Below are 16,066 nucleotides of genomic sequence, written 5' to 3' on the forward strand. Positions count from 1 at the left end.
CGTTAGGGGGAATTTCTTCCCTGTGAGAGTGACGGAGCACTGAAAGAGGTTGCCCAGCAAGTTTGTGGAGTCTCCTTCTCTGGAGATCTTCAAGGTCTGCCTGGATGCAATCCTGTCTACCATGCTGCAGGTGACCCTGCTGAGCAGGGAGTTTGGACTAGATGATCTCCAGAGGTCAACCTTACCAATTCTGTGATCGTGTGATTCTGTGGTTCTATGATTCTTTTATTGTTCTTGATTTATGGAGGTATATATTGATCATTGGTTAAGTGAGGAATTAGTTTGTTCCTCATAATAGTACATATAATTATGTAATTTATTATGACGTAATATTTCTTCATCTGAAACATTAAAGTCTGGTTCTTACTGGATTTAGGATATTAGAGAGAGCCATTGTAGAGAATTGGCTGGACGAGCATGGATATCAGGCCATGCAAATGAGCAACCCTGACTTGCTGATATGGAGTAACCTTGGAGACACCTTGAAGGACAAGTAATGAGGGAGTAAGAATGAATGCTATGTAAAAACAGGATGAAGGGGTTGGCRAGACGGGACAGTGAATATGTGGATAGCCAATAGCACAGAGCTTTGCGGCGTGAACTATAGTAGTAAGCCAATTAGATATAGCCAGCTGGATGCTTGAGCATGTGAACAGCATATGATGGTATATAAGCAGGTTAAGTTGCTGAAATAAACAGATCATATTGCTAGCTCATATTGGGTCATCTTATGATTCTGCAAGCCCGCCTCTGACAAGTGGTGCCCGAACAGGGATCCTGAAGACATAAGTGAACCTGCTTTCTATGAGAGCTGGAGGAAAGGCCGTGTGCGCACTAAAGAGGAATTCGTGCAGCTGCCCTCCAAGTGCTGGTAAGACCGCTGATCCTTGCCATAGAAATGCAACGAGAAGCGGCAATACAGTTATTGACGGAATTCCTCGCTAAGCGAGAGGCGCCCRTCTCTACTAAGAAGTTACTTGCCCTCTGTGAGTGGGCTAGGGGGCATGGACATTTAAGCGACCCCACCTTGGTATTTAGTGTTGACGAATGGTGGGAGGTTGGCAGCACCCTATGGAACAAGACTCTGGCTGGTAGCAAAATTGCAAAGGAATTGGGTGCTACCTGGCAGGAAGTGATTAATGCCCTGCAGAAATATCAGGCAGAAAAAAGGGTCGCATGTGCCGCATCGGCAATGCTGGGAGATCGCCCCTCGGAAACCTCTCCCGCAGTTACTCCCTCACGGCTTTTTGCGAGCCTGTTCTCCGCAGGAGGAATGGAGGTTCCTGTGGCTGAGAGCGCAGTGGAGGTAAGGGCAAAAGTGGCTCAGAGACAGGCAGAGCAGGAGGGGCAGACTTCTCGTTTGGACGAAGGCCAAGGGGGCCCTTGTTGCCGTCCCTCTGCACCGCCTCTGCCAGAGAACGAGACTAGTGATAATGAAGGGAAAACAGCTGGGGTAAGGAGTGCGCATGCAGAAACTGAGGAGGAGGACCGCTTCCTTGACCCCCCTCCTCCGCCGTGGTCGAGCTGCTCGGGGCCTTGGCCTTCAGACCATCTGTTGGAGGAAGTTACTCGGCGCATGAGCAATTTGCAAGCCGGAGAAGTGGGTGATGTGCTTGCCATCTCTTCTGGCGGAGTGCAATTAAAGCCCTTGAATACACAACATCCGTGGTCAGAGGTGATCCGCGATGCCCTTTTGGAGGGTGAGTGGCAGGCCGTCGCTGCCTGTCCTCCCTCCGCCTTCCCTGTGACTGTTACGAATGCAGGTGGTCAAGCCACTGCTAGGTATCACCCCTTCAAGTGGAAGTTGATGCAGCAAATTCGCAATACAGTCGCTACCTATGGATTACATGGAGAGCYGTCACAACAAATGATTACATATTTGTTTGAATCAAATGTCATGACACTGGATGACTGTGTTTCGGTGGCAAAACTGGTGTTGACCCCGGCGCAGTTTCTCCTGTGGGAACGATATTGGGAGGAGGGCTGTCGCAAGGTGGTCAACACGCCGAGGCCACAAACTGATCCCCTGCGAGATGTCACCTTGGATATGCTGATGGGCAAAGGAATTTATGCTGCCACTGCTCAACAACTGCAGTTTCCGGCGGATTTCCACAACGCCTCTGCCGAAGCAGCTAAAAACGCACTGTGGAGAGTGCCGATGGAAAAGAGGCCACCCAGTTGGGCTACATTGCGTCAAGGAGTCCAGGAGCCCTTTGACTCCTTTATCAACGAGCTTGTGGCGTCTATTGAGGCATCTCACGAGATCGGGGAGGGGGTCAAGGAACAGTTGTTCCGTGCTTTTGCGTTTGAGAATGCGAATGCGAAAACGAAAATGTTGCTAAGCACCTTGCCTAGGAGTGCCATGCTCTCTGAGATGCTGGAGAGAGTAGCTRATTCTGGCCTCCAGCAGCAAGCTGCGTTTGTGTCTGAGGCGGTTGCCGCTGCTGTTAAACAGCAGAGCAAATCGCTTGCGGAAGCAGTGGCGCAGCAGACACGGGCACTTGCCGCTGCCTTACAGGGCCCAGCCCAGCAGAAGAGGCCTCGTAGCTTTGGGGCTTGCTTCCGCTGTGGGAAACAGGGCCACATCCGGAAACAATGCAGGGAGACACAAGTGTGGTGTGAGAACTGTCAAAGCAACACTCACGCCTCTGCTGCATGTCRGCGGTYGGGAAACGGCTTGCGGAGCGCGAAGGGGGGTTGCGCGCAGACAACAATAACCCCTCCTCCGGCTCCGGTGGTTGGGGGACTCCAGCCACTGCTGGGAGCTTGGGATGCGACCTGGCAACAGCAGTAGAAATCGCCCTGATTGACACCAGGCCACAGAAAATTCCAACAGGGTGGCACAAGCCGCCTGATCGAGCGGGGGGCCTTTTGTTAGGTCGCTCCTCGGCCAGCTTGAAGGGCATCATTGTATGCCCTGGGGTTCTTGATGCTGATTATATGGGTGAAGTTTGGATAGTAGCATATACTCTAACTCCTCCCATTTTTATTCCAAGGGGAAGTAAAATTGCCCAAATAATCCCATTTCCGCAGTTATTGGCAGAATTGACCAATCCTGCTCAACTTCAAGAGTTGCCCCAGTGGGGAAATGCTGGGTTTGGAAGTACTGACCCGCTGGCTTGTCTAACTCTAAATATGAACCGTAGACCGACGGTCTTGGTGCAGGTAAATTATGCTGGTGAGCAGCGGTACTTCCGCCTGCTGTTGGACACAGGAGCTGATGTTACGATCATGTCGGCCACGGTTTGGCCCAGACTCTGGCCAGTTCGTCTGTCTCTGGATGCAATTGCGGGTGTGGGGGAATCAGCTCAAGCCACGGTAACTTTGCAGCCTGCAGAGCTGATCCTTGAGCAACGCAGGGCCTGGGTATTCCTTACTATCCTGCCACTACCTGAAGGGGTCAATGGGTTGGTGGGACGGGAGTGCCTCACACAATGGGGAGTTGTTTTAGCAACCCCTGACTCGGTTTTTTCTCAGTGGCAGCTGTGAAGCAGCTGACACCCCTGAAGCTCACTTGGCTCACTAATGAACCAGTGTGGGTGGAGCAGTGGCTGCTGACATAGGAACGGTTGCAACGGGCGCATGAATTAGTTGCTGAACAGTTATGCGTCGGGCATATTCAACCTTCGACAAGCCCTTGGAACACACCCATATTTGTTATTCCAAAGAAATCAGGGAAGTGGCATTTGTTGCATGACCTAAGAAAGGTAAACGAGCAAATGCTGCCAATGGGGGCGCTGCAGCCAGGGCTGCCAGCACCTACAATGATTCCATGTGAATGGCACATTTTGATTGTAGATCTTAAGGAYTGTTTTTTCACAATTCCACTTCACCCAGATGATACACCTCGATTTGCCTTTTCCCTTCCGGCGCTTAATAAGGCCGCTCCGAGTCAGAGATTTGAATGGATTGTGCTCCCTCAAGGGATGCGTAACAGCCCCACCATGTGTCAGTTTTTCGTAGAGGCCGCCTTGCAGCCCATCCGTCAAGCATGGCCGCAAGCAATCATTTATCATTATGTGGATGACATTTTAGTAGCCCAGGCTKCTCCCTTTTCACACCATCAAAGCAAATATTTGCATGATAYGTTACTGGYCAGAGGATTACAGGTTGCTCCAGAAAAGATACAGGTTACCAGCCCATGGAAATATTTGGGATGGCACATTAGTGATACTATGGTCAGACCACAAAAGGTTACACTGACGACTGCCATCCACGCTCTACAGGATGCACAGAAACTTATGGGAGATTTACAATGGGTTAGGGCCATAGCAGGCATTCGAAACGAGGAGCTGGAGGCTCTTCATCCCTTATTAAAGGGCTCGGATCCAGCTACCCCTGTCCGTTTGTCTGTGGCACAACAGGCTTGTTTACAGAACTTAACGGATTTAGTCACATCACGATGGGCATCTCGTCAGTTTGAAGACGAGCTATATAGGCTTGTTGTATTGTTATCTGCGACCTCAGTGTGTGCAGTCATCATGCAGTGGCAAAAGAAAAAAGGGGGAGATGTGATAGCGGTTTTGGAATGGATATTTCTCCCTCTCCAACCGAAGYGTAGTATTGTTACGSGCCTGGAGCAAGTAGGGGAAGTGATTAGAAAAGGACGGGATAGGCTGGTGGCCATCACCGGCCAGGAGCCCGATGCAATTCACATACCAATGGCACAAGCAGATTTGGACGTGTCTGGTAGAAGTTCCCACTTTTGGGATCTAGTATTTTAAGCCATTTAGCATTCACAATTGTAGTCAATCCCTAAGCATAACCCATTGTGCAGCAATTGATTTTTTACTATTGGCGCAAGGACATGGATGTGAGGACTTTGAGGGAATGTGTTGCTTGAACCTGTCAGATCACAGTGAATCTATCCACAGGAAGATTCGGCGGCTACAAGATCATACGAAGAAAATACAACAAGAGCATTGCCGCAGCCCATTCTTGGCAAGCACGGGAAGGAACACACACATCAATGTGATGCAAGTTCAATCCAACTTTATTCCTTTTCCTACCTAATTTATATATCTTTTCTAACAAGCTCATGTATCAATGCGTCTCGCAAAGCATTTCTATTGGTTGCCTAATATTGTCCAAGCGCATCTATTCAGTTTCTAATTGGCTGTTGTGTTGACTCCCCTTCTGGGTGCACATTCTGAGARTGATTACAGGCATCTGCTTATCTGCTGCATATCCTGTCAGTGATTTACAGGCATTTGCTTATCTGCTGGGTTGACTCCTTTTCTGGATGCATATCCTGTCAGTGAATACAGGAGCCTGCTTATCTTTTCTTCTTTAGCCTTTTGTCTTCAAAAGAATTCCCTCTTTTGAGCAGCTTGTTGCTTACTTCAGCTCTTTATAATCCTGCAAGATAGCCAAGGCCCCGACAGAGCATGGACTTTTGGACGGGTGGCTACAGGGTTTGTTTGGCCCTTTGCCTCAATGGTTGTTAAGTTTGATCAAAGAACTATTGTGGATAGCAGTTGTGCTGTGTTTAGTGGGTGTATTCCTCTGTATTACTTTTAGTTGTGTTAAGCGGATGCTCTCCCAGGCTCTTCAACAAGTTTGGGTTGCTCAAAAGAAAAACAGGGGAATTGTAGAGAATTGGCTGGACGAGCATGGATATCAGGCCGTGCAAATGAGCAACCCTGACTTGCTGATATGGAGTAACCTTGGAGACACCTTGAAGGACAAGTAATGAGGGAGTAAGAATGAATGCTGTGTAAAAACAGGATGAAGGGGTTGGCAAGATGGGACAGTGAATATGTGGATAGCCAATAGCACAGAGCTTTGCGGCGTGAACTATAGTAGTAAGCCAATTAGATATAGCCAGCWGGATGCTTGAGCRTGTGAACAGCATAYGATGGTATATAAGCAGGTTAAGTTGCTGAAATAAACGGATCATATTGCTAGCTCATATTGGGTCGTCTTATGATTCTGCAAGCCTGCCTCCAACAAGCCATTATGAGAATTATTATATTATTACAGTTCTATGAATTACAATGTTTTTACAGTCTTTCTGTGAGATTATTAGGAATTGATATTGGATTTTTTATTCATATTATCAATCTTCAATTATTATCATAGCTACTGTCAATCAGAAAGAATACATTAATCTGAAAATTTTCAAGTTCATTCTATTCAAACACAGAGAATATAAAATATCCAGTATGAAATATTAAAAAGATAAAGATTATGCTTTAAAATGTTGTTTCACTGGAGTAAAGATTATAATGTAACTTCAATGCAGTGGAAGAGGCTAAGAAGATGAAAAGTTAGCAGATGCTGATATTAAATTATGCACTGAGAGAGCACTCAACCTAGGTCAGCTGGGAGAGTGTTAGACTGAAGATCTAAAGGTCCTTGGTTCAAGCCCAGGATTCAGCAAGGGAGGGGGGTCCTTGTTGTTCCTTCTCCGGAGATATTCAAAGCCTGCCTGGACACAACCCTGTCTAACGTGCTCTAGGCGACCCTGCTTGAGCAGGGGGGTTGGACTAGGTATCTCTAGAGGTCCCTTCCAACCTCAACTATTCTGTGAAACGTGGTTTAACTGTAGAAATAATTTTCAATTTTTAGAAGGTATTCCTTCACTTCCTGGTGAACAGATCATATCACCAGAAGTATCTATTCAAGGGGAATCACCACACAAGTCACTTTTTTACTTCTGGAAAACTATTGGCAAAAGAAATTGACATAGTTGGGTTTAATAGATTTTGGCTAAGTGCAGTTGGGAGGGAATGGTAACATTGCTTGTAGATACGCTAAGTTATGTTTACTACACAAGTTAATGGTAAGTTATTTAAGTAAGTTATGCTAAATAGGCATTGTATTTCATATCTGATATCAGGAGGTTAGATGAGAATTTTATTATGCTCCATCAGTCTTCTTCATAGAAAAGCCCGCAGTGCTTATTTATAAAATCATAGGAAGCATAGAAATGGTGGTGAAAAGAGGCCTCTGGAGGTCTGTATAACTTGTTGCACAGACTCTGGTTCAAGCTGGAGAGCAAACAACTGCCACTTTTGGGTGGGGCTTGAAGGCCTGCCACCCTTCTCTGGTCACTTGGACCACTTGCTTTGGAAATGCCTGTGGCACTGCTCATAGGCATGTAGCTGCTGCTGTGTTACTGTGACCATGCTGGTGCAACCTATGTAACCACACAGTTGATTTTCACTCATCTGAGGGAGTTGAGAAAGTTGCTCAATCCTTTCTGATTTAGCAGCTTGCTTTCTATCAGGTAAGTTGTAAAGCCACACTCCCTTTTACATTGTCATTTCCTTTGTTCACCTCTTCAGCTATTCTCAGGATTAGAATCAGGCAAATAATCCTTTCGCTCTGCCATAGTGCAGTATGAACCAGTTAAAAAACAGACTCTTGCTTCTACAGGGCTCCAGTACTCCCTCTCTTTAAAGTGAGAATATGAAGAGACTACTCATCTTATTCTTTTGCATTGGTTTCCCTGGATTTCACATCAGACCCCTTAAAAAAGTGCTCATATAAACCCTACAGCAAACTGCACATATTTTGCCCTCTCACTTCCTTAATCTTAACCTTATTTCCTAATTCTCCAGAAGCTTTTGGTGTGGCTGCATCATTTAATAGTCATGTTGCCACAGTCTTTAATTTACAAAATCCAGGTGACACAAGCTGGAAACCAGCAATGTAGGTAATACAGCAGATGTTCTAAACCTGCCTCAGTCTTGCCAAAGAAAAATGATAATGCAGCTCCTTTAGGCAGTGCTTGAGTCAGATGGAACCTTGCATGGGGGATCCTACAGGAAAGACTAGGGAGCCCCACTCCAGAAAGACATGGAGAGCAGGAGAAAGACATCGAGAGTGAGTGATGGGCTTGGGGAAAGGGCACACTATTGCAGTGTTTCAGCTGTATTCACTGTACCTTGCTTTCCGTATTAGTTTTATCACTTGAAATTACAGGTCAGTACTGCTGTGACGAACAGGTATCTGAAAAGCAAAGCAATGATATTTTCAAAACTGCTAACAGGAAGGGATATTGTTTGCTCTGTGTCTATGGGTATTTTCTCTGAATAGAAATCAGACGTGCTGCACCTCTCCATGTAGGAAGGTGGTTGCATTTTTTACTAACAGTAGTTTTATGCAAACATACACAACATAGAGAATATAAAGTTACATATATAAAGCTGTATGTTTATTTAAACCTTGCTTCTGATGAGTCAGCGTAACCATGGTGTGAAAAGGCATGTGGGGCCTGGAAGGTAAAATTTCATGCGATTAAACTGTGTTAACAGTGCTGTCACCCTTCCTCAGGCTTCCCCATTAGATTTTTATAGCTTTTCTGCAAGAGAAGTCAAGCATGATTGTATCTCATGGTGGAGAGTGACTTTGGTTAGATCTGACAAATACAGCTGTCAGTGAGTAGACTACAGAGTGTTTCACAGGAGCAGTGCTTTTCCTCTCCCCAGAAAATCACACTTGTTGCATTGTTAGCACACCTGGTGTGGAGAGGTGCAGCCACCTCACTCCCCCTGGAAGCAGGTATGCCCAACTTGGCCATACTTTCCTCTTCAGCAATCTAGCTTGCTCAGGTGTGTCTACATTGTGTTTCACTGCCTGGTGAATTGGCCCTAGTAAAGGTACATGGGTTGGAAAACTGGGTTAATTCAGACTGGCACAGCCCAAGTAGAAGAGGATGACATTACTTCTACTGTGGGCAATGCCAGCCTGGCATCCTTCTCTCATGTTTAAAAACATTTATTTCAAAGCCTGAAAAGGGATAGAACTTTCACAAATTTAAGGGGATGTGTGTYCAAAACAGTGTTGCAGCAATACTTTTCATAATAAAATTGTCAGTGTGCTATCAAGAACCATGTGAAGATCTCAACAGTAGGCTGCTGTTCTTATGAGGAACATCATCTCAAGATTATCTTCTCATTATTAATGAAGCTATGGTAGAACTGCTACTGACTTCAGTGGTGTAGGTCTGGACAAATACTGACTCAGTCAATCAGCTCTTTTTTGAGGTTTATTGTCCAAGTAAATAATCTTTTTTTTTTTTGGTTGTTTTGAATGCCTCTGTTCATTGTTTGTCAGCCTTGAATATCTGAAAAGGGCACAGTTTTCAGAAATTATTTCAAAAATCCAGATTTTATCCTAGTAAGACTATGTTTTTGTTCTCATTTTACAGACAGAACACTGAGAGTGAACTGACCCCTCTAAAGCTATCTGGTAGGTAATGGATTCATCCCTCATGCTTTGCTATCCAGTCTTTAACATTTTGGTTCAAGACTGATAAAATCATTAGTCATGATACAGAATATTGTCCTCAATTCTATTGGATAGAATCGCTTTATGGAAAATAGTCTAAGTGATTAAATTTCAGTAGAGGAATGCAAGAGACAGAAGAAACATAAATAAAATCAAGAATAAAAGTAATTCTGAGACTCTRTGAAAGAGTCTTCCACACTCTTACCTTGTGGAAACAATTATTTTCAGCTTGTTTAGTCTGGAAAAGAAAAAGAGTGGGTTACTGAGTGCTTCATGGTCAGTTTTGCAATAAATCCAATTGCCTTTGAACTACATTGGCAGTAATCTAAAAAAAAAAAAGGAGTCGTCTCAAGTTACTCTTCAAGGCATGTGGCTGGGGGAGGGAGAGTGTAATTCCAGGTAATTTCTTATTCAGGTTTTATGTGCAATCATGTTTAGTGTGCAACGCATGAGTCCAGGGCAATTTTTATGTTGTGTAACTGCACAGTTTAAACTCTTGAGACTCCCCTTCCCTTTCCCCTCCCTTTCCCTTTCCCTTTCCCCTTTTCCTTTCCCCTTTTCCTTTCCCCTTCCCTTTCCCCCTGCCCTTCCCCTTCCCCCTTCCCTCCCTCCCTCCATCCCTCTCCTCCCCTCCCCTCCCCTCCCTTTCTCTCCCCTTTCTTCCCCTTTTATTTTGCTGGCTGCTGGGACCTACCCAATGTTAAGTCATTCTATTCAGTACAGTGATTCCAAGAACATTAATTTGAGTATTAAAAAACAAAGAAAAAACAAAACAATTCATGGATACTGCCATTCATACCTAGCTCTGAAGAATCCAGGTGAGATGCACAACATGTTGCAATCAGGGTAAAAGCTGGAAAACTCTGTGGAAAGAAGCCAGAGAAGCTTGTGTTTTATGTGTACTGAAGTATAGTAATATAAACGTTTCCCTGAAACCTTAATTTGAGTATGTTTTTCAGCCATAATTTGGGAAGGATTATATAAGCGGTGCTGGCTATTCTGATAGCTGACAGAATTTGTTTACAAGAAATCTGCAGTATCCTTACCACTGAATAAAATACCTTATGGCAAATGCTACATTCACTGAATATATTCAGTTTATTTCATTGTAACATTATGTGCTAGTCTCTTTGTAATACCTAATCATACTTGCTAAATTTTCACCTTAACAATCTTAAATGTTTAATTCTGTTTATGCTTTCTCAAAATACAGCAGTCCAGCCAGTGTAGGAGCAAAGAGTAGAGCTGCAGTGCAGGAAGAAACAGAATACATTCAAATAAAGTATGATATTATCTCATCAAAATCTACCCTTATAACCCTGTTTTCCTATTGTTTTCTCCCTGTAACAGCTGCCTCATCCCTTTCCCAGAGACATCATATCATAATGTGACGGAAATCTGTAATCCTCTTTAACCGAAAGAGAAGCCTTGTAAGAAATCTTTGTTGTTGAAACACATTTTCTGGTTGGCTTACCATATTATAAATTTTTCTGACCTCTGATGTGAACATTACAAATTCTCCTGAGTAGATTGTGCTGCTGAAAAGCTGCAAAGCAGCTATTCCCAAATGATCTACTGTATTATAAATAAATKAAATAGACAAAAGCAAGTTTATAAATCTAATAGGTTGTAAAAACAAGCAAACTTACCATTTAAACAAATACATCGACCAAATATTTTCTCCCCAAATAAATATTTTTTTGGAGAAAAAACAAAGCATATTTAAGGGGACATTAAGCAAAAACAAAGAGGATTACAAAGAGGCCAGTTCAAAGGCCCAGACTATTTGGCCGTAACCTTAGCATACCATTTGATGACTTTAAAGGTGACTACATATAACAGATCTTCTTAATGGGTATATTTTCTTGAATGATCTATTATATGATTTTGTAGTAGCTGGAAAGATTCTGTAATTTATCTTTCAAAAGGGCTGATGTGATTTTTTTTTTTCTCTGAATTCAAGGGAGTGATACACTGTACTTCCATGCACTGCTTCCCACTGCACACAGTCTCACACTGTTCTGTTGTTGCAGTCTACTTTTCAGGGCAGGGTAATTGAAATCAGAAAAATGAGGAGCTGGAAGCTCTTGTTAAGCTGGAGGAGGCACTACTGGTTCAGGATGACCCTCAGATGACAATTACCTTTATAGCCAAGTAGTTTTTATCTCCTTTCTATTCTGGGACAACAACTGCTGCTAATAGCTCAACACTATCTCACCAGCAAATGCCTGTCATCTGCACCATGTCTTGCAGCCCTTTCCCTTTCCTGTTCCCCACAGAAGGACTCCTCGCCCCCTTTCTCCCTCCAGATCATCCAGACCTCTGCATGCCTCACAGATGTTTGAAACAGAGCTTTAAGTATTCCAGTCTGAGTCATGGTTTCTCTGATTCAGAGTCCTTTCTTCACACTGTCTCTGTTTTTTGGAAGAAGCTGAGGCTACTCTCTGTTTCTCTGCCAGTATTGCCTGCAGGAAACACTCCTGCTATTGAACACGCTGGAGAGGGCTTCTGTCACTCTGTTGCYGCTTAAGGAAAGGTAGCTGTATCTGTGCATCAGGTAACTATGTCCTACCACAGGTAATTTCCACCCCATGTTGCAATGGTTGCTGAAACGAACCAGCTGTGCTCACCCTGACACAGGAGAATGATTTGCTTGAAAATAACCTCAGAAGGTCTGTGGAATATTTCACTCTTTCTCCCTACCTCTTCTAAGTTGTAAGAGCTATCAATCATCCAGCTCTACAAGATATGTCAGGTCCCATTTATATACAAAGGCTCTTTCCTGCTCTACCTGCAGATGCAGGCCTGACAGACTGCAGTTCTGAGGTTTGTTAGAGAGTGATACTTCTCCTGATTTGAGGCAAAGTGTGTGTGGCTTTCATACCCACAGTTGACTGGGATGTTTTCATTTCCTTTTTTGTCATATATATCCCTTTTCTCATACATATCCCCAATAACTGCTTGAATGCCTTCACCTCTACCTTCTTCACTGCCCAGATCCAGGCCACATTTTTGACCTTTGAACAGATTTAGAATGAAAAGTTAATTAAAGACATAAAACTAAAAGGATAAATGATAAAATCTTATCAAAGCATATTATGCTAAATTAATCACTTGGCTTCTCTTATTGATATTGCCATTATTGTTTCTGTTGCAGTGCCCCCTCCCCCCCCCAAAAAAAAAAAAAAAAATCAAAATGTCTTTCTCTCAGTAGCATTCTAGATTTTGGTAAGCTGATAAATTCTACAAACATCTATTGCTGTTTCTTCTCCATACAAAATCACCAATTCATCCAGCTAACARAGAGTTAATCTGCTCAGTCCTGGTGTATATCAATATATCACTTCTTGACTCTTAGAAGTCCTGCTGAATGAACAACTTGAGGACATGGCTCATGGTGTGTGCTGGGTAATATTAAGCAACATTTTATTAACATTATCAATTATTTGGGGTAGTCAGTAAAACACAACACAACATACAAAGTATGCTGTCATTGTGTATTTTGGGTGCCAAGCATGGATTGTCTTTGCCAGCACCTAGTTACCATGCCTGGTTTTCAGAAAGGTAGGACCTGTACCTACCTACCTCCTCTATATGGGTGTTGGAAACACTGCAGCTTATCAAGTCTACTCAGCATTCCAGCATGTATACATTTCAGTTAATCTCTAAGTGTTCAGCTGATCAAGTATAATTATTTGCGTTTTCCTCGTGTGATTCATTTTATTCTGAAATAGTTAAAATGAACACTTTTGAGAAAAGTACCTAAATATACTTCTTTGAAATGTATAACATCACTCCAGAGAATGACTTGTGTAGAGGATGAACATGAAAAATTTAAAATGACATCATTATTAATTCATACAGCGTCAGAGAGTGATGCCTAGTAAGTGGCAAGCAGAAAGCACGAGAACATCCCTACCTAGAATGACTAATTCAAATATGAGAAGATATAACAAAAAATAGCGGAGAAATAACATGGCAAATTTAGAGTCAACTGTCCAGGCACTAGCTTGCATTCTCTCAAAAGCTATGAGAAGACAAACAATTCATTTTGTTACCCAGATGGCTTCTCAGTGTCCCTTTCTCAAATGTCATTGAGCAGCAGACAAGATGAGGAGCTGGAGGAGAAAGTAGGTGGGTTAATAATATCCCCTCCTGGAGGATTTTAACTGGGCAGAAGAGAATAGAGGCAGCAACAGCCGGTGAAAGAGCAGGAAATCCTTGTGGAGTGAGGCCATTCTTCTCCAGTGCAAATAGGAAAGAGGGTGCTGGAGCGAAGGAGATCAGGAGTGGTGAGGGGTGACAAAGAAAAGTGCAGCATCTGTAAAAGGAATCTGAGGTATGTCTGAATGCTAATTTCACAGTCCTAACTGGAATTGTTATCATTTTTCCTTTTAAAGATGTGTCTGAACACTTTCTGAAAAGATTATTCCTATTTCATGTGAGAGTTGGTTTAAGGAGGAGCCTCACTAGATCCATTTGAGACAATTATCTGTTTATTCCAGTARGCTAATTTAGAGATGAGCATTGGCAATTTGAAGCTCTTGACAGGCTTTACAGGCATTAGCTTCTTTTCAGATTCCCTGCCCCCTTCCCCCTTCTTTCAGCCTTTGCTCTTTCTATCATTATAGACAGCTAAGGCTATCAGAGCTAAAGCAACTGGATTTAAAGCAACAGCAGTCCTGATCTGAGAGGAGATCTCTATCAAGAGTGTTGTTCTACTTTACTTTGACTTTAGACAACTTGGGAATTTCCTGGTGTGCATATCAGGGCTGAAATGTTTGGAATGGAATATTTAAGGAAAATAAAATCCATTTAAATCGAAAGTGATCATAATTGTTTAAAATGTATGAACTATGATATTTTTTGAGGTTTTTCTAAACATAACAATTTTTAAGTAGGCTATTAGATTCTTTGAGTGTGGTATCATTTGCATAACAATAAGACTACAAGATTTCAAGAAGAGATAGCCTTGTATTTTCTCTAACTGAGGTGAAGGGAAAGAGAATGTGAGAAAAGAAACCTCTGGGCACACATGCAGAAGGAGAAGAAGAGATACATGATTTGGAGAGAGGTCTAAAAAGAGTATTTATTCTATAGAAAATAATTCTGGTTGCCTTGTGGGACATGGGTTAATAAGGAACAGATTACATTCTGGGAAGATACAAAATAGAAAGAACCACTAGGAAAAAGAGAAGCAAAATGACTGCTCTTGTGAGTAACGCATAGAATAGCTGACTCTATGATAAAGGGTTCGGCAAGAGTGAAACTGACTCCAGTGCAAAACACCAGCCCTTCCCCTCCACATGTGCAGACTCCATAAATGGAGTGAGAGAGAAAATTCCTTCATCTTGGGTGGGAAAAAATCTTTTCAGTTGAGGTGCAAAAGGGAATGAATGGTAAATTTCGGAAATGGGAATGACAAGAGCATCATGGATTGCCCAGATCCATTACATTTTGCCGCCAAAAATTTAATGTGGGAGGCTGTGCAGGTATGTGACGACCATGTCAAAAGTGACACAAGGAGGCCAGAAAAGAGGGGAATCTTCCACCCCGTTAGCACCCCTGTGGAAATCTGTTCTTGGTTAAAACTGAGCTAAGGCAGCATGTGAGGCAACACTGAGCATTAAGAAGCAGGTAGCTGGAACTGCTACTTTCAAACTGCCTGTTCCTTTCATCGCTCACACAGTGGATGACCTGTAAGTAATACAATTTTACATTATCACAAACAGCTATAAAACTGATTTTATTTGTTGGGTTCAGAACCTCAGGGCAAACTCATAAAGGAGTAGAGGAGAAGTGACAAGAGTAATTCAAGCTCAGACTGTCGTGTTTGTATATAATGCTATGAGTTCTGCAGGTAACTGACAGCTGGGCTTAATGTACAATCTGGAAAGCATCTTAGGAAAAGTGATATTCATCTAGCAAGATGAGGTAGGAAGAGAACATGAGAAGTCAGATTACTGTGTAGGAAATCAGTTTAACAAAATTCTGTGCAATTTCTTATGGCAAGAGAAGCTGATTTTATTATGCAAGATCTTTAAGCAGTTTGATTTTATCCACTCATACTCTCACACATTCCAGGATATTAGGAGTTCAAGTTGTTTGATCAGATACTCCTGTGAAGCCGGAGGGCAAGTGATACTTGCTCCATCTCTTGGGTTCCTCTTGAATGGTAACAACAAACTAGTTTGGAACAGATCTTTCACATCCCTTAGGAACCATAGATTTCTCTTGCTCTAAAGGAAAAAGAGAGAGAGATGCGAGACACTACAGGCATTTTGTCAACCGCTGGTGTAAGAATTTCAAGTTTTCAGCCAAAGAGTCATCTGGACTGTGGGGTCATCAAGAATGCTGGCCTGACATAAACAACATTGTCYTTTATTTTTGTGCTGGAAGCTGCGTCCTCAGAGTAGCATCTTTGGAGTGGAATATGAATCCCAGGCTCTTTTAACTCTTTGTTCTGCATTTTCTTCTGTTTACTCTGCACAGAGATTTCTATACATGCTTCACTCGTATCAGCTCTCATACTATGTACTGTTATTAATTTCTGTGCTGATTTATGAGTTGAGTTGCAACTCCTTACTGACAGCTTGCAACCCTGAGAGGCCTCTTTAAGGTGAAATGGTGGTAATTTTAAAACAGAAAACATATATTCTTAGTAACATTGTCTAGTTTGAATATATGTATGCTGCAGATGCTATGTTAGAGGTCTTTAAAAGAGAACTTTAAAGTGAAAAGCGAGGTGATAAGAAGACATAAACAAACAGAAAGAAAACAGCAGTATCTTTCTCACATCCCAGGAAAAGGGGGCCTCTCAAGGCCTGAC

At 42.9% G+C, this 16,066-nt stretch overlaps 1 protein-coding gene across 1 annotated transcript; it reads left to right on the forward strand.

Moving 5' to 3' along the window:
- Nucleotides 1-813: 813 nt before the first annotated feature.
- LOC146588964 (uncharacterized) lies at nt 814-2,794 on the forward strand. Its single transcript, XM_085317036.1, has one exon. It carries the CDS (start codon nt 899-901, stop codon nt 2,792-2,794), a length of 1,896 nt encoding a protein of 631 aa, XP_085173162.1. The 5' UTR covers nt 814-898.
- The last annotated feature ends 13,272 nt before the right edge of the window (nt 2,795-16,066 follow it).

Source organism: Rhea americana, unplaced genomic scaffold, assembly GCF_003343005.1.
Source record: "Rhea americana isolate MKP2758 unplaced genomic scaffold, rheAme1 scaffold_487, whole genome shotgun sequence".
In the NCBI taxonomy this organism is placed as follows: domain Eukaryota; kingdom Metazoa; phylum Chordata; class Aves; order Rheiformes; family Rheidae; genus Rhea; species Rhea americana.